The following is a 23615-nucleotide window of genomic DNA, read 5'->3' as shown; positions in this document are numbered from 1 at the left end:
GACTCTTATTTGACTCCAAGCAGGTGCTGGCCATTAGATGAGAATATTTCTGTGCACAGGCATGGTTATCTATAAATTAGTTTAATTGGACCTTCACACATGTAGATCTGGTCTTTCTTGCCTGACGTTAACCCATGAAACCATTAATGACATAGCAAGGTAAACAGGTCTCATATTTTAGTCTGATGACATATTAAGTAGTTAAGGATGTAATGAAATTCACAGGCAAAGCTGTTTATCAACCCCTAAGCATGTCACACATTTTCCCTCTACACATGGGTAGAGGGAAGCAAGCAAGATTTTTACCTCAGCAAGATTCTTACCTCAGTCAAGCAAGATTCTTACCTCAGTCAAGCAAGATTCTTACCTCAGCAAGATTCTTACCTCAGTCAAGCAAGATTCTTACCTCAGTCAAGCAAAATTCTTACCTCAGCAAGTTTTTTACCTCAGTCAAGCAAGATTCTTACCTCAGTCAGATCTCCGTTTGGCAGGATAGCCAGATCAGGTCGGAGACAGCAATCATTCAACACCATATTGTACCTATATATATATATATATATATATACAGTATACATATATGCATAGATAAATATACATATTTTTAAAAAGCAGTAAAGAGACCATTTCCAAGTTAAATGGGACTAATTCCGCCCCTATAGCATTTCCCCAGGGCCTGTTTAAAGAGTGAAAGACAGATTTAGAAAATGTATCTCAGACAAATCTGCCCCACTGGGATATTTAGAAATTTATCTGGTTTTGCCCCAGGTAGAATTGTGGCTATTAGGCCAATTAACTAATTGCTTTGAAATAGTTATGTGCCTGGTGAGCACCACAATGGGCAACAAAGACCGTGATTGGCTCAAAACTGACTTTTAACATCAGTTGCATTTTGAATGATGTAATTATCAGGCTGGCTCTTACATAATGCTCTGTTATAATTTTGTATTTCTCATGTATTTCTCCATCCTCTTAACTGGCTAGGGAGGAAAATTCCTGCCAAATTTAGCCTGGCTGAGGAATTCTGGGAGTTGAAGTCCACAAGTCATAAAAGGGCCAAGTTTGAAGACCTCTGTCTTAAATATTACACCTAATTCTTTTCTCATTGGATTTTAATTTAGTACTTACTCTTTTTATTTATTAGAGGCTTCTATTAAACACGGCACAATTCTGCAAGGTAGGCTGGGCTGAGAGAATGACTGACTCACAGTTAGGGGTTTCTGCGGTTTAGAGCCCACTTTACCCTCAGTCTCCTTGCTCCTAATCCAATACCTTCAACTCAACACCGCATTAATTCTCATTGATTCCCACCAAAGTTCTTATCTGTGCCCCAAACGTAATGTTTGAAAAGCACTCTCCATTTTGCGGTTCTGGCTTAGTAAGCAACTGCAGTTTGGCTAAAACCACAATTCCTGGGATGTAGTGAATTAATAAGCCAGGAATTTGGGAAAATCGGGGTTTAAAGCCTTTTTCCCAGTTGGGAAGAATGGAAGATACGTGGCTCCACTGCTTAGTTCAGGCTCACTAAGTCTCATGTAAAGGTAAAGGATTCCCCTGTCCAGTCAAGTCCAATTTTAAGGGGCGCTGCTCATCTCTATTTCTTAGTCAAGGGAGCCAGTGTTGTCTGAAGACACTTCCATAGTCACGTGGCCGGCACGACTATCCGCTGAGGCACACGGAAGGTTATTACCTTCTTACCAAAGTGGTACCTTTTTATCTACCCACATTTGCATGCTTTTGAACCGCTAGGTTGACAGGACCTGAGGCAAGTAACGGGAGCTCACCCTGTCATGTGGCACTCAGGCCTCGAACCTGGGCTGTCGGCTTTCCAGCTGACAAGCTCAGTGTTTTTATCCACTGAGCCGTCATACCCCACAGTCTTGTGTACTTAATACCGTGTTTCCCCCGAAAATAAGACTGGGTCTTATTTTTTATTTCTCCAAAAAAGGCACCAGGTCTTATTTTCGGGGTAGGCCTTACCTCACCTCCGGCACCGACAGCCCCACCCAGCCGGTCCACTTCTTCTGGGGCCAAAGTTCTGCAGCTGTATTCGGGCCTGCATTTTGCAGTCAGACCTTTCCGGAAGGCCTAGGCAGCCAAGTAGCGAGCTATGGATTGAACCCATAGCTTGGTGCTCAGCTGCTGAGCTCTTGCAGAACCGAGCTATTTGGCTGCAGAGGCCTTCCGGAAAGCCCCGTGACTGAGAAATGCAGGCCTGGCTGCAGAAGAGGCCTCAGAAGAAGAAGTGAGCCGGCAAGGAGAGGCCTGGCTACAAGTGGGTGTGGGGCTTATTTTTGGGATAGGATTTATATTAGGCCCGCCCTCAAAAATCAAGCTAGGGCTTATTGTTGGTGTAGGCCTTACTTTCGGGAAAATGCAGTACTAAATTGTGGCTTTTTGTTACAAGGCCTGGTCCAATGTTTTATTTCAGTGCAGCCAGTGAAGACTGAAAGCAGGACGCTCACAGTAAGGGGGGCCAAGACAGGAAATCACCATCTTGTTCCTGGACATAACTATCGGTCCACAACGGCTGCAAAGCAGTTCAGGACTAGCCTCCACCCAGCAGCCTTTCCCCACCTGCATCACAAGAGAAAAGTTCACGAAACTCCAGCAAACCAACCTTTCTTCTTCAAACTCCTTTCCGAAAAGGATGTTGTCTCTCAGCGTGGCGTTGAGAATCCAGGCCTGTTGGGCCACATAAGCAAAGGTCCCATCCACGGAAATGCTACCTTCCAATAAAGTCATCTGAAACAGCAGCAACAGGCCTGTCAAAGATACTGCCTCAAAGTCTCATCAATAAAGGAGAATATTTTTAGCTCAGGGTTGGAAGGAGGGATCCTTGGTGCTCTCTGAGCTCGCAATGTTTTGTTAGCCAAACTAGGTAACGTCATCAGAGCTAGAAACGTCTGCAGGAAAGCAACCAAGCTGAGGGAGCACCAAGGACCCCTCCAAGTCTGATAAATTCCCACCCTCCCTCTCAGACTCTTCTTTCCTCTCTCACCCTCCCATTTATGGAGAGAAGCTAAACTACCACATCCCCAAAGCTATTCTTGTGGAGCCTCATCTTTACAACTCTTTGGAAGCCCTAAAACAGTGGTTCTCAACCTGTGGGTCAGGACCCCATTTGGGGTCGAACGACCATTTCATGGGGGTCGCCAAACAACGCAGTCCGCCATTTTTTTCCCCCTTTTCCTTAGCTGTGCTCCTCCCTTTTATTCTATTGGCTTTTGAAAGCCAATAGAATAGACTCTCTTGAATAGAGTCTAATTCTATTGGCTTTCGAAAGCCAATAGGAATGGTCCAGGCTGTCTCTGCCCTGCTGAGCCCGCCAAAAGTCCCCTTCTGCAAACGGTGCTGCACCAGTTGAGGAGTCCTCGACTTACGACCGGTTGAGTAGTCCTCGACGTACGACCAATTGGGGGTCGCAGCATTAAAAAGGTTGAGAACCACTGCTCTGAAAGATGGTGGAGGTCTAGGTATCTGGAAATTAGGGTTGTTCCATTGAAGGGGGCTATCACCAAGAAAGCCTAACCATTGGCCACCTGCAGATGGCCTTCCTTCAAAGAAATGATTGATGAAGCCCCGTCTCGGTCCAAAAAGCAAGCTTAGAGATCTTCTAAGAGTGACGTGTACCACAGGCTGAGGAGACCTCCACTTTCCTGGATATGGTGTTACCAGGCACCTCCTCTGCCTGGAGAGAGGCCTCCCCAATCAACACGAAGGGTAGACCTGGGCCTTAGTTTGATGCTCCCACACTTTTTTAAGTGTGTATGACTCACAAGAAAGCAAGAAGTCATGGCTTGGGACCAGGTTGTTTGAAGGACTTTTCCCAGTTACATCTACTCAACACACCAGAGAGGGGAGAGGCAGTGTATGTTAGGGGTCCCCTCTCTTAAGGTGGTGGGACCAAGAAGAAGAGCCTTCTCCATGGGGGCCCCCTCCATGTGGACCATCATCTCTGCGGAGGTAAGACTGGCCTCCAACTTGATACTCTTTCCAAAGCCCCTGAAGACATAGTTTTGGACCCCAGGGTGATAGGGAGCCAATCAAGTGGCTGGTTTGATGGTTGTCACCAGGGGACTGGGAGTTTATTGGGTTTTGTTTTGGGATTTTATTTCTGTAAAAGACCTGGAGTCATCACGAGGGAAGCCATGTACATTTTCTTCATCAATAAAACCTCTCCTAGACTAGGCAGGCTGGTTACCGCATGCCTGGTGCAACTGGGCACACTAAGCCAGTAGAACTTTAAATAATGCTGTTACTGGAAGTGGAAACTACTGGAAGCTGGAAACTTCTGGAAACACCTTTGCAATCTGCTCCTTACAATTTAAAAGGAAGGCAGCTTCTCTGTGCTATCAAATCTTGGAAGAAGGGAGCGTTTCACAATGGAATGCCATTAGTTATTCCTGCCAAACAGCACTGGGGGGCAAAAACAAACTGATTTGCTGTCAACTTTAATATGGTTTCCAACTGAAAGGATGACCAAAAAATCCAAAGTAGATTTTTTTTTTTATGGAAATTTTCCAACAAGTCCTGAGGATCCAAAAGTCACTCTGGTCGCATCCTCTCTTCCTGATTCCACTGGACAGGAAGATTCAATCCAGAGACGTTGGTCAACGAACACAACGTTTTTGTCGCAGTCAAAGGACAAAAAGAAGAAAGAAGAATCAAAAGAGTCGTGGTGTCTCACCTGTCCCAAAATGGCTGAAATGAGTGAGGTTTTCCCACTCCCCACGCTGCCACATATACCAACCAGCTTCCCCTAGATTGGACCAGGAAAAAGGGGAAGAAAAATTAGCGCATGAAGACGCACACAAGAAAGTAGTGCGATTTACCACCCAATTATTTCATAAACATCGAACGGAATCCAATTGCTGTACATAATATTAGTGGGTGATGAAATTATTCCCTGCAGCCCTCAGCATAAAGCTTTTGGAGGGGGGGAGGGGAGGGGTGTCAGATGACTGGCTGCCAATGTCTCTTTGAAAGAAAAACTGCACTAAAGGGATATTGGAGATTTTTTTTTTTTTCAGGCCTCTGCACTCAGGCACTCAGCCAGATTCCCAAAGATGGTACTGAAAGCAGTCAGTTTTCCTTTATCAAACTCCTGGCTTGAGTTTGCATAAATAAATGCATGAAATTGCTGCCTCCGAATATTATCAGAACTAATGCAAGATAAAATTGTTGCTCCAGCGTATCTCTGCTGTGCGCCCAGCTTTCTGGAAGACAAATATTTCATTGTGCTGAAAATCATTTCCCAACGGAAGGGCAAACCTGTCCCTAGCTTACTTACCTAGGCTTATGTTTATCTACCAGTCTTTCCTTCAGCTGGCAAATAGCTGGCTCTGCTTAGATTAGACCAGGGGTCTTCAAACTTGGCGTTTTAGGACTTGTGGACGTTGTTGAAAAATCAGCCTTTTGAGTGGGGGTGGAAACCCGAGTGCCATGCCACTTCCTAACTACAGTAAGAGAGGGGGGGGGAAAGAGAGAGAGGGAAAGAGAAAGAGAGAGAGGGAAAGAGAAAAAGAGAGAGAGAGAGAGAGAGAGGGAAAGAGAAAGAAAGAGGGAGAGAGGGAAAGAGAAAGAGGGGGAACGAGAAAGAGGGGAGGGAAAGAGAGAGAGGGAAAGAAAAAGAGAGAATGAGAGAGGGAAAGAGAAAAAAGGGAGAGAAAGGGAAAGAGAAAGAGAGGGGGGAGAGAAAGAGAGAGAAGGGGGGAAAGAGAGGGAGAGAGAGGGAAAGAGGGGAGAAAGAGAGAGAGGGAAAGAGAAAGAAAGAGGGAGAGAGAGGGAAAGAGAGAGGGGGGGAAAGAGAAAGAGAGAGAGGGGAGGGAAAGAGAAAGAGAGTGAGAAAGAGAGGGAAAAAGAAAGAAAGAGGGAGAGAGGGAAAGAGAAAGAGAGAGGGGGAAGAGAAAGAGAGAGGGAAAGAGTGTGTGTGTGTGTGTGTGTGTGTGTGTGTGTGTGTGAGAGAGAGAGAGAGAGAGAGAGAGAGAGAGAGAGAGAGAGAGAGAGAGGAAGAGAGAGATGGGGAGAGGAGGGAAGTGCTTCCTCACCTTCTCAATTTCCAGGTCAATGTTGTAAAGGACCTTCTGCAGCCGGACGTTCCCAAGCTGGATGCGCTGGTTCTCCTCCTCGGGACTCGGGGGGTCATCGCTGTCCACCAGAAGATGGCCCTTCTGCTCAGTGAGCATGGTCTGCCGTCCCTCGTGTTGCTGCAGTTTCTTCTTGTCTTTCCTGTTCATGGCTGTCTTGCCCATTTTCATTTTAGGGGTCATCTTGGGTGAGCTCTGGACACTAGCATGGGAGGATTCCCAGGCTAAGGTGGCATTTGTCATCTGTATGGCTGCGTGAGGACTGGCTGGTTTTTTCTTTACCATATGAACCTCTTCCATTAGAAACAAACTCTGATAGGAGTTGTGAGAGAGGTGCAAAGATGAGACACCTGGTCAAGACTGAGGGGGGGACAAGTCTACGGCACACTCACGCAGCAAAACACATCAGGCTTATACAGTGCGGGGAAGCTGAAGAGCAAAAGGTAGCTCATTAGTGAAAACTAACGCCAGGTCCTTCACAAGGACCTGGTTCACCCACGAATGCAGTGGTCCTCAGACAGAGAGACTTAAAAGACGCGGGATCCATTTTTGCCGGCGAGAAATTCTGTACGCCGGAAACACCGCCAGCGTCAACGGGTGAGACCCCTGCTCGACCCAGATTCAAAAAAAAAAAAAAAAACCAACAACGCTCAACTCTCTGCTGAACAAAAACTCAGGCACTTTTCAAATCTGATTGTGTGTTATCACGGAGGACAAAACCGCATCGTCAAAAACCCAGAGCCTCTATGTCGTGTGTTCCACTGCATCCGTCCGTTCAAAAATATTGTGCAGTCTTTGTTCAACAGTTTACACAGAAAAAAAAAACACCAAAACACATTTTGAGTTAATTAATCAAGTGTTTGCAAAGAGACTTATTTCTTTAATGACTCCCATCCCCCGGAATAATTGTGGGGCTTGAACTGAAATTTATTTATTTGTTGATGAGACTTATATACCGCTTTAAGTGCAAGCACTCTCTAAGCGGTGTACACCAGTAAGCAATGTAAATATATATGAAATGTCCCACGGATGATAAGCAAACTATAAGCCTTTGCCTTAAGAGGCAATATTACTGGTTTTCTCTGAAGGATTCCTCTTTCCCTACCTTCTTTTAACTAAGATTTAGCATCCTGCGTATTTCAAAACGCTAATGTTGTTCTCGCCAAGAATACTAAAATTATTCCACTGGCCTAAAGATTGGCTTGCTTGATGGAATTCTTGGGCATTCAAATGGCAGACCTAAAAGCAATTTACATTTCAAAGTATATATACAATGCCTTCATGCAATCTCAGGCAAACACTTCTGCTGATAACATAGTTCTATGGTGAAAAAAAAACAAAAACCCTTGGACATTAGCTAGTTTAAGCACAGTGAGAGAGGAACTGCAAACATTCAGAAACCGAGAGGGGAAAAAAATGAAAATTTGAAGAACGCGTCTCAGTTGGGCTCTTCTTGATATTTTCCAGGTTATGTTCTGAAATGCACTTTAAAAGTAACTGTGACAAGGATGAAGCCCAATAGCCAGACCAGCTTTCCCTCTGAATGAACTGTGCATGCTAAAATCTTCAGCGACTCACAGGAGTTCTACTGTAGACAAGCAAATATGGAAAACTTTTTTTAAAAAAATGAAAATCACTGCCAAGGAATTTGATATTATAAGCTGTCGTAAGGCATGCTATAGGTTGCATTCTGCGAGGTTCTGCATGCGTGTGTATCATGCTTCATTACCATGCTTCAAATTGATTTAAATCCTGCAGCCCTATCCTCTCTCTGACTTGGTAGTCAACTGAATGCAATCAATTACTAACGTTAGAGATGTTACTATTGTACTGCAAAATGGCCACTTTGACAAATAGAACTTCAGGGTGTTTAGATCATGCTCCTTCCTTATGGTGAGAACAGAGCGATGAAGGCAGCAAGAGATTTAATGCGCGAGTATTTCAGAATCTGCAAAAGGACCCAACCAAATAGTAAAACACGACAAGGCAGGGGTAACTTACTTTAAATCTGTCAGCCGAAACGGAAGCTTCAGACAAAGACTTCACAGAAAACGGGGTGACTTTCAAAGCAAAAGTCATGGAGTTGAAGACTGTCACCACCGTAAAAGCCTGAAACACAGAAGGAAACAAGCATTTTTGACTGCAGCAGCAGTAAGAAGCCCTGTGTAAATCCAAGAATTTATAGCTATTCGGCAACAGTGATAGTATTCATCCAGGTTTAAAAAAAAAAATAAAAAATTCTACAGAGTGCATTGAAATGGATTGAAGGAAGCAAGAAAAGGAAATTATGTTTTCCTCTGGAAGTTCCAAGCTTTTTGCGTTGTCACTGTTTTGAGGACAAAGCCAAAACCTGACTGTACTTCTGCACTCTTTCTGTAGAATAAATAATTACATTGCATTCAGAAAATATTCAGAGCCCCCCCCCCCGCCCTTCATTTTTGCCAATTTTGTTATGCTGCAGCCTCATTGTTGAAAATCTTTTTTTTCTAGACCATTTCATAATAATGATCTAGAACAGTGGTTCTCAACCTTTTTAATGCTGTGACCCCCCCCCCCAACCGGTCGTAAGTCGAGGACTACTCAACCGGTCGTAAGTCGAGGACTACTCAACTGGTGCAGCACCATTTGCAGAATGGGACTTTTGGCGGGCTCAGCAGGGCAGAGACAGCCTGGACAATTCCTATTGGCTTTTGAAAGCCAATAGAATTAGACTCTATTCAAGAGAGTCTATTCTATTGGCTTTCAAAAGCCAATAGAATAAAAGGGAGTAGCACAGCTAAGGAAAAGGGGGAAAAAATGGCGGACTGCGTTGTTTGGCGACCCCCGTGAAATGGTCGTTCGACCCCAAATGGGGTCCCGACCCACAGGTTGAGAACCACTGATCTAGAACTTAATATTGTAGTATAATAAGAATATGTGGGGTTTTTCTGTGTGTATGTGTCTGTTTGTTTTTTCTTTTTTGGAACGAGATGGAATTAATAATTGGAGAATTATTGAAAAAGAATAGAAATATAGCTGAGAAATGTAAGAACTTATTTTTGGAGCTAATGTGTTTAAATAAGAGAAATTTGGGGTCCCTGAATAGTAAAATAAATAGGTTAGTTTAAATTTAAATATTTGAAAAATTAATAAAGTTTAAAACAGGATTTTTGGGATAGATAAGGAGCTTTTGCAAATGTTTATTGATTAATGAAATTCATATTCAGTGATATCTTTAATGAAAATTTGTGTTAGAAATGTATTGATATTACAATAATTTAAACAGAGAGTGTTAGTTTTGATTTAAGCATTTAATTTATATATAGTGATATATTAATGAATGAATTGGTGATAGGATTGTACTAATTTGATTATTATATTGAGCGGTTGAAAGTTCCTATTGATTAAGGAAACTTATATTTAGATATATTAATGAATGAATTTATTTGAATCTATTTGATTATAATATTCTACATAGATAGATAGGGAAATTTTAAGAAACATTGTGTGAATTGTATATTTATAATGTTATTTTTTTTTTGTAATTGACCACCATATCTACACGCTGGCTCTTAAGTTTCTGTTGGTGTAAAATGGAAAACCAATAAAAATTGTTTATTAAAAAAAGAAAGAAAAAAAAAGAAAATCTCTTTTTTTCTCTCATAAATCTATACTCAGTACCCTATCATGACAAAGTGAAAACATAATTTTAGAAATGCCTGCAAATTTATTTTTTTAAAAAAATTGAATTCTGAGGAATTCTGGGAATTGAAGTCCGTAAGTCTTAAAGCAGCCAAGTTTGAAGACCCCCTGGTCTAGCCACTCTGCCATAAAGCCCAGATTGGTGGAAGACTGCAGTGAGGAGTTGTCCTTCTAGAACTCTGTCCCATCTCCTCATAGGATCTCTGGAGCTCAGTCAAGTTCTTGGTCACCTCTCTTACTAAAGCCCTTCTCTCCCGATCGCTCAGTTTGACCAGGCGACCAGCTCTTGGAAGAGCCCTGGTTGTGCCAGACTTCTTCCGTTTGAGAATTATAGAGGCCACCGTGCTCTTAGGAACCTTCAGTGCAGCAGAAATTTTACTATAGCCTTCCCCAGATCTGTGCCTTGCAATAACCCCGTCTCTGAGGTATACAGGCAGTTCCTTTGACCTCATAGCTTTTGCTCTGCTAACAGTACCCATTGTCAGATGTGAGGCCTTACACAGAGAGGTGTGTGCCTTTCCAAATCATGTCCAATCAATTTAATTTACCACAGGTCGACTCCAATCACAATGTAGAAATATGTCAGCAACGATCAAAAGAAATGGGAGGCTAAATTTCAAGTGTGGTTGCAAAGGATCTGAATAATTATGCCAATGTGACCTTTCAGAGCTTTTTTTTTCTTTTTAATAAATTTACAGACATTTTTCAAATGCCATTTTCATTTTGGCATTAATGGGATACTGAGTGTAGATCAACGGGGTAAAAAATGAATTTCAACAACTGTAGAATCAGACTGCAGCACAACCTAATTGACAAAAGTGATGGGGGTCTGAATACTTTCTGAAGGAAAGTATATCAACTGCTAACACAGTGATGGCGAACCTTTTAGAGACCGAGTGCCCAAAAACTCCCCCCCCCGCCCCCACTCTGCCTCCCACCCTGCCTGCTCCGCTCCCACCCACCCCCTGCCCCGCCCACCTGCAGGGACACGCATCACCTCCATGGCCCGCAGCAGATCACCCAGGCAGCCCTGCAGCACCATGGCAGCCACGCCCTCCGCCCACACCCCGCATCATCTGCAGGCTATGGGGTGCGAGGGCGGAGTCATGTCCCTGCTGCCCGGCTATGTCCTTGGCTACGCTGCTCTGTGTGGGCCGCACCCAGGGGCGATTCTCCTCCAGGGAGGCTGCTGGTGAGGAGGGGGCTGCGGGGGGAGGCGGGGCTGGGGCGACAGCACGCGTGCCCACAGAGTGAGCTCCGAGTGCCGCCTCTGGCACGCGTGCCATAGGTTCGCCATCACTGTGCTAACAGGAACAAAAGAAAGCCGATATCACTCAGGTGACCCAGATGTTTTTCATTCTTCCTGAAAACCATTAATAAGAGAAAGAACATAGCTGGACTTGTTTTAATCCCCAATTATAACAAGTATGACACGCAGCTATCCCATGGAGGATTTTCATGAAACATGAATACTGCAGCATAGGAGGTTTTTTTTGAAGAGCCAACAGTCCAATTCCTTTTTAATTTAAGAATATTGCACACCAAACTACATTTTCTGGCACAAAGATCCAACTTCTCCATCAATATAGAGCAACAATGAAATGCCTCTAGCAGAAATAGATGCTCTTTCTTTGTTATTTTCAGATATTATAGAAGCCATAAGGTAAGTCTACTTCAAACAATAAAAAATACAGAAAACAGGGTCCTGCAAAGATACCAGTTTTTCTTAACACCTACTGCAATCAAAAATACAAAATGCTACCACAGATGCTGATCACAGCTTACTATTGTACTGGAGTTTTTATTTTTACTAGGTTCAGTTTATTTCCTAGGTCATTACAATAATTAACTGCATCTTTATGTAGGACTAACCCTGTCACTAGCAACTTTTCATGGCACAGGAAAGCAGTATGCAAATTTGGATCAGAGCATGTGAGAAAAGCATCCACGATCCCAAGTTTCCAAAATAATAACAATAATAATTAATAATAATGACAACAACAGCAACAACAACAATAATAATAAAAAGTTGGAAGGGGCCTTAGAGGTCTTCTAGTCCAACCCCCTGCTTGTTCTAACTGTCAGGAAATTTCTCCTTAGTTCTAGATAGCTTCTCTCCTTGATTAGTTTCCATCCGTTGCTTCTTGTCCTGCCTTCAGGTGCTTTGGAAAATAACTTGATTCCCTCTTCTTTATGGCAGCCCCTGAGATATTGGGATACTGCTATCATGTCCCCCCTCGTCCTTCTCTTCGTTAAACTAGACATACCCAATTCCAGTAACCGTTCCTTATATGTTTTAGCCTCCAGTCCCCTGATCATCTTTGTTGCTCTTCTCTGTACTCTTTCTAGAGTCTCAGCATCTTTTTTACATCGTGGTGACCAAAACTGGATGCGGTATTTCAAGTGTGGCCTTACCAAGGCATTGTAAAGTGGTATTAACACTTCACGTGATCTTGATTCTATCCCTGTTAATGCAGCCTAGCACTGTGTTGGCTTTTTTGGCAGCTGCAACACACTGCTGGCTCCTATTTAAGGGATGGTCCACTAGGATTCCCTTCCTGTATCTGAAGTGAACACCATCTGCCCCCCAAAATTACCTGAGCTGCTGTGAGATCATAGCCAAAGATCATATGAACAGAGAAAGTCACCACACTAGCTATCACTACAACGATGGGTGCCACTCCCACAGTGATACTCTGGAAGTATCCTGCGCGCTCCAGGATTTTGCGTTCTTCCTCTCTGATTTCTGAGAAGAAAAGACAAAGTGATTAGCAGAAGGTTAAGTTAATTGCCATGTTAACCGCAGTTTTGTCATCTGCAGGAACCACACTTGCAGCCGACTAAAATGAAAATGCAAAAGGGAGCATGGTTTACACATTTAAAAAAAATTGGTCTGCATTCAAATTGGCCCTGCCTGGCGATAAAAATGCAAGCTCAGTTTTATCTATGATTAGTCATTAAATGTCCATGGAGATCCTCTATCGTCCAGGTCATGGTTGTCCCAAAGATGCTTTTTCAAGAGGCAACTGCTAAAGCTAAGGAATTTTATAAAACGGTCCTGGGAGCAGGCTCTCCTTTGCCCATGATGCATAAAGTCTTGAGTGATAAAGAGATGGAACAGAAATCTGAAGGTACAGGGATGATGACTGCTGGACAGGTGGTATGGATGTCTCAACCAGAGGTTAAAGAACAGAGAATGACCCGTGCAGCACATAAACGTAAAGAAAAAGAACAACAGAAAAAAGAAAAAGAAAAAGAAATTGAAGAATCTACTCAGCAAATTGCTTCAGTGCCGGTGGGAGGAGCAAGACCCAAAAGCTCTGCTACATATTCATCAGCAGCAGAATTTGAGCGGATCTTCTCCAGGCTGAAGGCCAAGGGAGATGGCAAAGCTCCTGTCCTGGAATGTTAATGGATTAAACATTCCTCAAAAGAGAAAAAAAATTTACCACTATTTGAAACAACATAACAATGATATTATTTGCTTGCAAGAAACTCATATTACAGCTAAAGATCAAAAATATTTAAATAATCCTCGCTTGGGATCTCATTTTGTATCTCCCGCCCCTGGGAAGAAAGGGGGTGTGGTAATCTATGTTAAACAGAATTTATCCGCTACCTTGTTAGAATCAGACCCTTACGGAAGATATGTTATGCTTGAACTTGGTTTATATGGCAAGAAAATTCTTATTGTGGGGTTGTATGCACCAAACCAGCAACAGGAGCAATTTTATAGGTTACTACATCAGAAAATAACTTTGTTGGACTATAGATCTGTGATTTTAATGGGAGACTGGAATGGTGTCTTAGATATACAAATGGACAAAAAAGGCTCTTCTACCTTTTTTAAACAGGAAAAAAAAAAAAAAGACAAAAAAAAAAAAAAAAAAAAGAGGCAACTGGACTGTCTTGTTTTTCTTTGAAGATGTTCTGCTTCTCATCCCAGAAGCTTCTTCAGCTGAAGAAGTTTCTTGGATGAAAAGTGAAACATCTTCAAAGAAAAACAAGACAGTCCCGTTGCCTCTTGAAAAAAGCACCTTTGGGATAGCCATGCAAATGTAGTAACAGTTGTTGTTGTTAGTTGCGAAGTCGTGTCCGACCCATCGCGACCCAATGGACAACGTTCCTCCAGGCCTTCCTGTCCTCTACCATCTTCTGGAGTTCATTGAAGCTCACACCTACTGCTTCAGGGACTCCATCCAGCCATCTCATTCTCTGTCGTCCCCTTCTTCTATTGCCCTCAATCTTTCCCAGCATTAGGCTCTTCTCCAGTGAGTCCTTCCTTCTCATTAGGTGGCCAAAGTATTTGAGTTTCAACTTCAGGATCTGGCCTTCTAAAGAGCAGTCAGGGTTGACCTCTTTAGAATTGACCGGTTTGATCGCCTTGCAGTCCAAGGAACTTGCAGGAGTCTTAATAATAATAATAATAAGTAGTAAAGTTGGAAGGGACCTTGGAGGTCATCTAGTCCAACCCCCTGCTCGGGCAGGAAACCCTACACCATTTCGGACAAATGGCTGTCCAGTCTCTTCTTAAAAACTTCCAGTGTTGGAGCATTTACTGCTTCTGGAGGCAAGCTGTTCTCTTCTCCAGCACCAGAGCTCAAAGGCCACCATTCTTTAGCGCTCAGCTTTTCTTATGGTCCAACTTTCACAGCCATACATTGCAACTGGGAAAACCATGGCCTTGACTATACATACTTTTGTTGGCAGGATGATGTCTCTGCTTTTTAGTATGCTGTCTAGATTTGCCATAGCTTTCCTCCCCAGGAGCAAGTGTCTTTTAATTTCTTAACAGTAGTAACAGTAGAAAAACCAAAGAAATCTTGATGACGATTCTCAAGTCATCCAGGTAGAATTGTCTGAAAGTAGAGTTGGCTGAGATGTTTCACTGCCCATCCAAGAAGAAGCCGCTTGGGTGGGCAGCAAAATGTCCAAAACCAACTAGAAAACAAGTCCATTTGTCATGACTCAACTTTTACATAATTCTACCTCGATGACTAAGAATCTTCCCTGACATATTGCCATACACTTTGGGGAAGAAATCATGAGATTGGTGAAGAAACATTCCTAGGAATTTTAGGAGCTGGCTTACATTCCAACAACTCTTGGCTTACTCAGATTCTCTTAACCAACTTGCTGAGACCGAAAAAGCTGCTTGGATGGCCAGTGAAAACCTCTCAAGCCAGCCAGAAAATAAATCCAGTCGCCGTGATTCAACTTTCAGACAAACTGCAGCAGCAGTAGAATACAAACTCTTTATATAGTCCGGCCATTTTGCTGGCACGGAGGAAGCCAAAGGGAGGCTTGTACACAAGACAATAAAGAAACAGAAAACTCACTTTGAACGGTCTGAGAGAAAGCTTTCACCCAAGCATACATTTTGATGAATTTAATGTAGTTGAGCACTTCATTCATTTTCTGGACGCGTTCATCAGTTACAGCCACGCATTTCCGTCTGAAATACGCTGTAAACCGGGATGCAAACATCTGGAATCGAAAGAAATCAGCATAAGACAGTGTTTCTCAACCTTGACAATTTTAAGGTATGTGGACTTCAATTCCCAGAATTCCACAGCCAGCAACGCTGGCTGTGGAATTCTGGGAGTTGAAGTCCACATGCCTTAAAATTGTCAAGGTTGAGAAAAACTGGCATAAGAGAAGATGCAGGCTCCTTCAGCCAACGAACAATATAGGCAGTCCTCGACTTACAAACAGTTCAGCTAATGGCCGTTCAAGGTTACAACGGCACTGAAAGAAGTGATTTATCACCGTTTTTCACACTTACGACCATTGTGGCATCATGGTCACGTGATCAAAAGTCAGACGCTTGGCAACCGACTCATATTTAGGACGGTTGCCGTGTCCTGGGGTCATGTGATCCCCTTGAGTGACCTTCAGACAAGCAAAGTCAGATTTACTTAACAACCGTGTTAGTAACTTAAAAACTGAAAGTGATTCACTTAAGAACTGTGGCAAGAAAGAGTGTAAAACGGGGCCAAATTCATTTAACAACTGTCTCGCTTAGCGACAGAAATGTTGGGCTCAATTGTGGTCGTTAAGTTGAGGACACTGTAGGTGTGAAAAGCGTCATCTATCAAATGAATTAGCCAATACTCTAGAGCAGACATGTCAAACTCACAACGACACGTGACGTCGCGCGACGTATCGGAATTTTTCCCCCATGGCTGGCAATGAGGTGGGTGCGGTTTCGTTGTGACGTGTCCGGCCCGAGGGCCGGCAGTTTGACACCCCTGCTCTAGAACAGTGTTTCTCAACCTTTTTAATGCCGCGACCCCCAACCGGTCGTAAGTCGAGTACTACTCAACCGGTCGTAAGTCGAGGACTACTTAACTGGTGCAGCACCGTTTGCAGAATGGGACTTTTGGCAGGCTCAGCAGGGCAGAGACAGCCTGGATAATTCCTATTGGCTTTTGAAAGCCAATAGAATTAGACTCTATTCAAGAGAGTCTATTCTATTGGCTTTCAAAAGCCAATAGAATAAAAGGGAGTAGCACAGCTAAGGAAAAGGGAAAAAAAATGGTGGACTGCGTTGTTTGGCGACCCCCGTGAAATGGTTGTTCGACCTCAAATGGGGTCCCAACCCACAGGTTGAGAACCACTGCTCTAGAATAATGTTTCACAATACACAATACTTTTTGTATGGCCTTCAACTCCAAGAATTCCCCAGCCAGCATCCTGGCTAGGGAAGTTTGAAAGTTGAACATCTTGCATTCTAGCTGGTGGATTTGGGGAATTAAAGTCCACCATCTTAAAGTTGCTTAAAGTATTATTTTCACAGGCGTTTCCTTGAATGAAGAGATATTTTTTTTAAAACTAGATTTGCCTGCTGGTGTGCAGATCGGCAGCTTAATTTTGGTCCTTACAAGCACACACTCCTTGCATGCTTCTCTAGCAGGGGCCTGAAAACTATTTCAGCACAACCACAACAGTGAAGAAAAATTAAATCCATCTGAATACGGTAACATAAGCAAAACAAAAAACAAAAACACTGTCCCGTATTCCCTTGTTGAACTAATAGTCTGCTTAGGCAATTAATTTTTCTCAGTTATTTGTGAGAGTGTTTTGAATTTCTGTGACATGAATAACAATGTTCACAATGAGGGTGAAGGTTCCTTCTCTGAGCTGGTGGGTTGAAGAACAGAAGAATAGAATAGAGCTGGAAGGGACCTTGGAGGTCTTCTAGTCCAGCCCCCTGCTCAAGTAGGAGATCCTACACCATCTCAGACAGATTGTCCAGTCTCTTCTTAAAAACCTCCAGCGATGGAGCGCCCAAGATTTCTGGTGGCAAGCTGTTCCACTGGTTGATTGTCCTCACTGTCAGGAAGTTTCTCCTTAATTCCAGGTTGCTTCTCTTCTTGATCAGTTTCCAACCATTGTTTCTCGTCCTTCCCTCTGGTGCTTTGGTGAACAACCTGACCCCCACCCCCTCTGCCAGGTTTCCCAACGTTTTGTTACCAGGGTAGATAACATCTTCAGTTGAACTCCGCTGAAGATTTTACCTAGCCTAGTAACAAAACATTTGGAAACCAACCCACCAGCTCGGAGAAGGAACCTTCACCCTGATCATATTCGCCACGACTGTAAATATTCACAATATATTGGCCCATTTCAATACTCAGTGATTTGGCTTTTAAGCAGAAAGTTTTCTACTCACCATGGCGGGATAGAAGAGGACAAAAATAGCTGAACCCAGAAAGCCTGTTGGTCCAAGAATGACAACCGTGTAAACCATGCCAAGAATGGCAACGATAGGACCTCCAGCCAACAAGCTACCCACAGCTGCAGCTTCGAACATTCTCTGGCCGTCATTGGAGCAGACATTTATGAGCTGAAATATATATGGTGCCAATTAATAGTAATAATAATAACAACAACAACAATAATAATGTTGGAAGGGACCTTGGAGGTCATCTAGTCCAACCCCCTGCTCAAGCAGGAAACCTACACCATTTCAGACAAATGGTTGTCCAGTCTCTTCTTAAAAACTTCCAGTGTTGGAGCATTCACCGCTTCTGGAGGCAGGTTGTTCCATTGGTTAATTGTTCTCACTGTCAGGAAGTTTCTCCTTAGTTCCAGGTTGCTTCTCTCATTTAGTTTCCATCTGTGGCTTCTTGTCCTGCCTTCAGGTGCTTTGGAGAATAGCTTGACTCCCTCTTCTTTGGGGCAGCCCCTGAGATATTGGAATACTGCTATCATGTCCCCCCTCGTCCCTCTCTTCATTAAACTAGACATACCCAATTGCAGCAGCCGTTCCTTATATGCTTTAGCCTCCAGTCCCCTGATCATCTTTGTTGCTCTTCTCTGCAGTCTTTCTAGAGTCTCAACATCTTTTTTACATCGTGGTGACCAAAACTGGATGCAATATTCCAGGTGTGGCCTTACCAAAGCATTGTAAAGTGGTATTAACACTTCGCGTGATCATTATCAAGGGTAGAGGACAAAAAGCATCCACAGATTTGCTATATTGTTTAGACCAGGGTCCCCAATCCCTGGTCCATGGACCAGCACCAGGCAGCAACATGCCAGCAACCAGGCTGCAGAAACAAGTGAAGCCCCATCCACGGGATGCAGGCAGCATGCAAAACCACGCCCCTTCCGGTCCGTGGAAAAACCTTCCTCCACAGAATCGGTCCCTGGCGCCCAAGAGGTTGGAGGCCAACTAATGAGGTCTCTTATGGCAACACAAGGATTCCAAAGCGATGACATGTTTAACCCCACCTTCCACTTCAGTCTGTCCTTCTACACCAGACATGTCAAACACAAGGCCCGGGGAGGGGGCGGATGCGGCCCACGAAGTGGTTTCACGTGGCCTGCGAAGCCATCCTGGAAACAGTGAGGGAACGGCCTCCCTCTGCCTTGGCCCTGGCCAGGAGCCAATGTACAATTTTGTGGTGGTCATCTATGCTGAAACGTATTCAGTCTTAGCTCCATAAGCCCCCACCCCCTGCATGGCCTGAGAGGAACAGTGAGGCTCCTCCAGTGGACCATGCCTTGGCACTTGCCCTGGTCCCACCCCCCACCCCGCCAGAGACCCTCAGATCTGTCTCACTCCTGCCCAGGCCCCCACAGGCAACCTTGACACGAACGTTGTAGAGCTGGCCACACCCATCCAATAGGCCACACCCACTCCATCCATGCCCACCCAGTAGGCTGCACCCATCCTGGCCACACCCACCCGGCCCCCTGAGGGCAACCGCAATGCTGATGCGGCCCTCAATGAAATTGAGTTTGGCGCCCCTGTTCTACACCTCCCACCCTGTCCACTTACTTCGCCCAAAGATTTCTCCTTGATATTTTTCAGTCGGAGTATTTTCTTGAAAGCCATTGTAAGGATAGCTCCACGCAGCCTGACCCCAGTGCGATAGTTTAAAGCCCACGTTAGCGCCAAAGACCAGGAACGCACTATTTCCGTTATTAAGAGGCCAAAAAGTAACAACAGGCTGTATTGCAGGTTGGGTTCCGTTTGCTGAGTGTATTCAAGGAGCTGTTTCACCATAAACGCCTACAGGGAGAAAGGCAACACTGCATGAACATCCTAGCGTGTCAGAGGAACCATTCAATTATTTTTTTTTTTATGTTAAGTTAGAAAAAAGGAGCTGTTTGACTTTCAGGTAGGAATTTTTATCATTCATCGGAAGGCTTCCGAGAGGGAAGAGCTGCAGTTATTGCAGCCTGCTGAATCTCCCAAAGGGAATCAAGCGTTATCAGGCAATGCGGAATAATTTGAAATCGTCCAATTCTTTATGCCACCCCCGTTGCTGCTCCTTCATACATTGTCTAACTTAACATAAGCCTGAGAGAGGTTAGCGGAAACAATTCATCATCGCTGTCAATTTTACAATAAGGTGTACTTTATGCAAAAACTTGAGCGTATTACAAACATCAGACCTTTTTTTTTTTTTAATTCTTTCTTTCAAACGTGCTTATTTGAGAAAAAGGAACAAATGTACCTACAGTTGAACTGGGGAAGAGGAGTGTGAGAAGGACATTTTGCAAAACATTCCTGAAAATTAAACATCAGCAGTTTAAAAGTAAAGAAAAGGACAAGCAGGAAAAGAAAAAAGAAATCAAATCAGGCGATACCATTTTTTTAAAAAACAAACAAACAAACACCAGCCCTCAACCCTCATCTCCCATCCCAGCCTCCCTCCTTTTAAAGACAAAAACAATTTTACCTCAGGAATCACAATTTCAAAACACCACCTGCAAAAAGAGAAAAACAGGCCCCAGGCCACAAATTCCCCCACTCACGTGCATTGGCCGAAAGGACAGTGCGGTCTGTTACAACTCAGATTCATGAGCAATATTAAGTACTAATAAAAAGGAAGCAGGAAACTTTTTATTTGTAAAAAAAAAAAAAAAAAAACCAGTAGCATCTTATGAAAAGTGAGCAGTAGCATGTCACAAACACTTGTATGAAAGAAAAGAAAGGTACCGTGGAAGAACGTACAATCAGCATGCACAACTAAAGGTTACACAAAGCCTGAATCCAACTCGAGCGTCCAACACAAAATCGAGCTCACATTTGGCAAAGACACAAAAAAATTAAATGTTACAGGGAAGAAAGCAGGACGAGTATTGGTTCACAAAGTCCAAAGAGGAGGGATACATTGGTGGCTAATGATCTCCGTGGCCAGATGTGTTTCCCCTTTTTGGTTTAATACAGCTTGGCTAGACGGGACGATTTTTGCACGACGCGTTTCCAACAATAAGGACATCTACAAATTCTGGAGCTTAAAGGTTCTTTAATCATCAGAAAAATGCAAAAGGCTGGAGACGCTTGGGGTGAATTTCCAGAGTCTATAGGAAGTCCCCACGGCTACAACTGGCTTTGTAAATCAATGTTCTAGGCAACAACGGGTGCACCCCAGGCTTCTCAAGTGAGCAGCGGAGGCTCAGGACCAAGTTAAAAAGTGAAGAAGGACCACGAGCAAGTCCCAAGGTGGCGGATTCTGAATTCACTCGGCGGTAGGATTCCTCCCCTGAGTTTTCATGGGCACCTGTCAACAGCTGAACATCCACCATGTGCCCAAAGGGGTCCAAAAACGGACAAAACGAGCCAAAAAAAAGAGAACGACAGAGAGAGAACCTCAAGCAAATTTCCGATCACAGTACAGGAGCGCAGATTCCAAGGTTACACTGTGCCAGTTTGTTCCTCCATTGCTTGACTTTACTTTCTCTCCATCCGAGCCACCATTGGCTTATATTGGCTGGTTGACACTATTCAGCAACAAGATTGTGGTCTGGGATCCAATCCATCCGCTGAAATTAAGTCACTGGCAGCGTGAATAACCCTTTGGTGCTCTACTTTCACAACCTACGACCCCACACGCTGACAAGGGCTGCCAACATTTTTTCACAAACCAACTCGGTACAGGAAGAAATAGGGATAATATTTGCAACATCAGCAGGAACTCTCTTCTACCATAATAACTAGAAAGTAAGAGCTCTCCAGGGAAGAACAACAAGGAGGCTTAAGGGTTGTTTGGGGATTTTTTGTTCTTGTTGTTACAGAGTTAAAGAAAGCAAGGGCAGAAAGATTAAAAAAGGAAAAAGAAACAATATATGCAATCTTAAAAAAAACACTGTTCTGGTTAAAATCGTGAGGGGAACAACCAGCATACGGTTTCCGTTTAAAAACATAACAGTAACCCAAAACTAGCAGAAGAGTAGGAAATTACACCCCTGAAGGCTATTCCTGAAAACCACTCATGGTATAGTAGCTGCCCTAAGCTGCCCTGGCTGTCGTAAACATTCCCACAAATAAACGTCACCTTACCTTCCGTCTTGGCGCTTGGGATTCTGCCCAGCTTGACTGTCTCATTCTGATCGCAGAATACAGCCATCCTGGAAATGCTAAAGAACAGCTTCTGTCATTGGCTCCACTACAGAGGACACTCTCCCGACTCACCTCCAGCCTTTTAGAGCCGAAAAAACAAGCGGTGGCTGGAATGAACGTGGAAGAACGGGAGGCTTACCTTAAAAACAGCTCTCCCCCACCGGTCCGGCCCCTTCCCCCCCCTCCCCCATTCCACAACGCCCTCTGCAAAGGGGGACCCTTTGCACAATGCTTTCCAAGGAAAAAGTCCACGTCCCCGTGGAGTTTGAAAAAGGTGACCTGTTCAGCAGCAAATGTACAGGAGACTCCTTTTTAAAAAAATAAATAAATAAATAAGAATGTCGTGCTGATTCGGAGGGCCGTTAAAAGAATCTAAGATGTCTCGGTAGGCTGTGGGACAAACCAGATAGCAGAGCAGAAATTCCTGATGCTACTTTTTTTTTTTTTTTTTGCAAGTCTGGATACCCAAGGAGCTTAGGAACAGCAGCACTTTTTGTTTTGTTTTTAGGCATTACTAACCCCAAGAATTTCGACGAGCCCAGTCAGCTGTTTCCTGCTAGAGCTCTAGGTTTCCGGACCTGAAGATGTGAATGGTCGTTTGCAAAATAAAAAATATAAAAAATAAAAAAACAAAACCCCAAATTCACTTTTATTTAGCAATGCAAAGGGGGAAAGCTGAGGGTTTTTTTTTTCCCCAGGCATCTGTTGGACGTGAAAATATATGCTTGGATCAAAAAGCAAAGCGAACCAACCCACAGAAATTTCTGTCAGCGCCAAAGGGTAAAGGTAAGAAATTCCCCTTCGTACTCCGAATTAATCTGGGCGGTCTTTCAAGTTATGTAAAATTCCTGGACAATGGAGGATGCATACAAATAACTGCGTATATCCCAATTCAGGGCAGACTGCCTGCTACTTCTTCCTTCTTCTCCTGTATTTCAGATGGGTAGAAACTGTGTAAAACAAAGGTAACAATTGAGTTGCCTGCTCACCCTCTGCTAGGCGTTGGGAGCATCCACGGGACTCTGTAGTGAAACAATGACAGAAGCTCTTCTTGGAGGAACCAGTTCAGTTAAACCTCATTCTTATCAAAAAGCATATCCAGCGAAAACGGCTCGTGAGAGCTTTTGTTCCCATTACAACAACAGTTTAACAAAGACCAAGAAACACGATTTATTTCCTTCTTAATAAGAAATGCAAGCAAACTTTTCAGATTTAAGGATGGGATAGGATTGGGTTGGGGTTTTTTTTTTATTTTTATTTTTAAGAGACAGAAGACAAAACTGTTTCAACATGAACCTCAGCTGTACTTACCCAGAGCATTGAACCTTCCCGTTTATCACCACAATGAAATGTGTACTACAAAGCAATAACACTGCTCCTACTCCTCAAGGGAAATGTGTAGAGAATAGATTTAGTCAAGATGTCAAAGAGTAAATTTGGCACGGCAGGTGCAACAAACAGGCGGGGGACAAAAAAAAATTGCTGTGAATATGAAAACTTAGGTTACACGCTTTTCTTCATCAACCAACACTGCTAGAAGCAAATCTAATTATGCCACTGGTACCTGCCCAACTGCATTTTCACTTAAGTTGAACAACGCTAGCTCTATCGACTCCTATGAACCCTGGTTCCTCTTAAAACGTAACGTTGTCACCACCATTTCAGTTCCACTTCTTCGAAAAAGAGAGCCAAACAAATAACTTAGGACTTTATTCGTAGATAACTGTAGATTTAGCCCAGGAAAGTTCCTTGCCCACTCTTCTCCAGCTATAGCCACTGAAAACAAGCAATAAAACTATAGGCACACAAAAAGCAAGAAAAAGAGAAAGGAGGGAGGGAGGGAGGGAGGGAGGAATGAAGGAAGGAAGGAAGGAAGGAAGGAAGGAAGGAAGGAAGGAAGGAAGGAAGGAAGGAAAGGTAAGCTTGAAAGTCTTAGGATTCTTGCAGCTGGAAGACCTATTTCTTCTCTGCAAGCTGCAAGGCAAATT

At 43.6% G+C, this 23615-nt stretch overlaps 1 protein-coding gene across 4 annotated transcripts in view; it reads right to left on the bottom strand.

Moving 5' to 3' along the window:
• ABCC5 (ATP binding cassette subfamily C member 5) overlaps nucleotides 1–23615 on the bottom strand; it is an 80998-nt gene that overhangs the window by 34714 nt on the left and 22669 nt on the right. For 3 of the 4 annotated variants that reach the window (XM_039347214.1, XM_039347216.1, XM_039347215.1), the window contains exons 6-14: nucleotides 19057–19290; nucleotides 17443–17616; nucleotides 15107–15254; nucleotides 12365–12513; nucleotides 8088–8195; nucleotides 6048–6398; nucleotides 4688–4759; nucleotides 2618–2742; nucleotides 468–540 (exon numbers count right to left, since the gene is read on the bottom strand). In XM_039347214.1, the coding sequence (XP_039203148.1) occupies nucleotides 468–540; nucleotides 2618–2742; nucleotides 4688–4759; nucleotides 6048–6398; nucleotides 8088–8195; nucleotides 12365–12513; nucleotides 15107–15254; nucleotides 17443–17616; nucleotides 19057–19290 (1434 nt within the window). Of the gene's footprint in view, nucleotides 1–467; nucleotides 541–2617; nucleotides 2743–4687; nucleotides 4760–6047; nucleotides 6399–8087; nucleotides 8196–12364; nucleotides 12514–15106; nucleotides 15255–17442; nucleotides 17617–19056; nucleotides 19291–21567; nucleotides 21800–23615 lie in introns of those variants that run through there. The other variant, XM_039347217.1, reaches the window with a different exon arrangement.

The sequence above is a fragment of the Crotalus tigris genome, unplaced genomic scaffold (genome assembly GCF_016545835.1).
Source record: "Crotalus tigris isolate CLP2741 ecotype Arizona unplaced genomic scaffold, ASM1654583v1 scf7180000018055.714482, whole genome shotgun sequence".
Taxonomy (NCBI): domain Eukaryota; kingdom Metazoa; phylum Chordata; class Lepidosauria; order Squamata; family Viperidae; genus Crotalus; species Crotalus tigris.
Note: the sequence above shows the minus strand (reverse complement) of the source record. Positions and strands in the feature narration are given on the sequence as shown.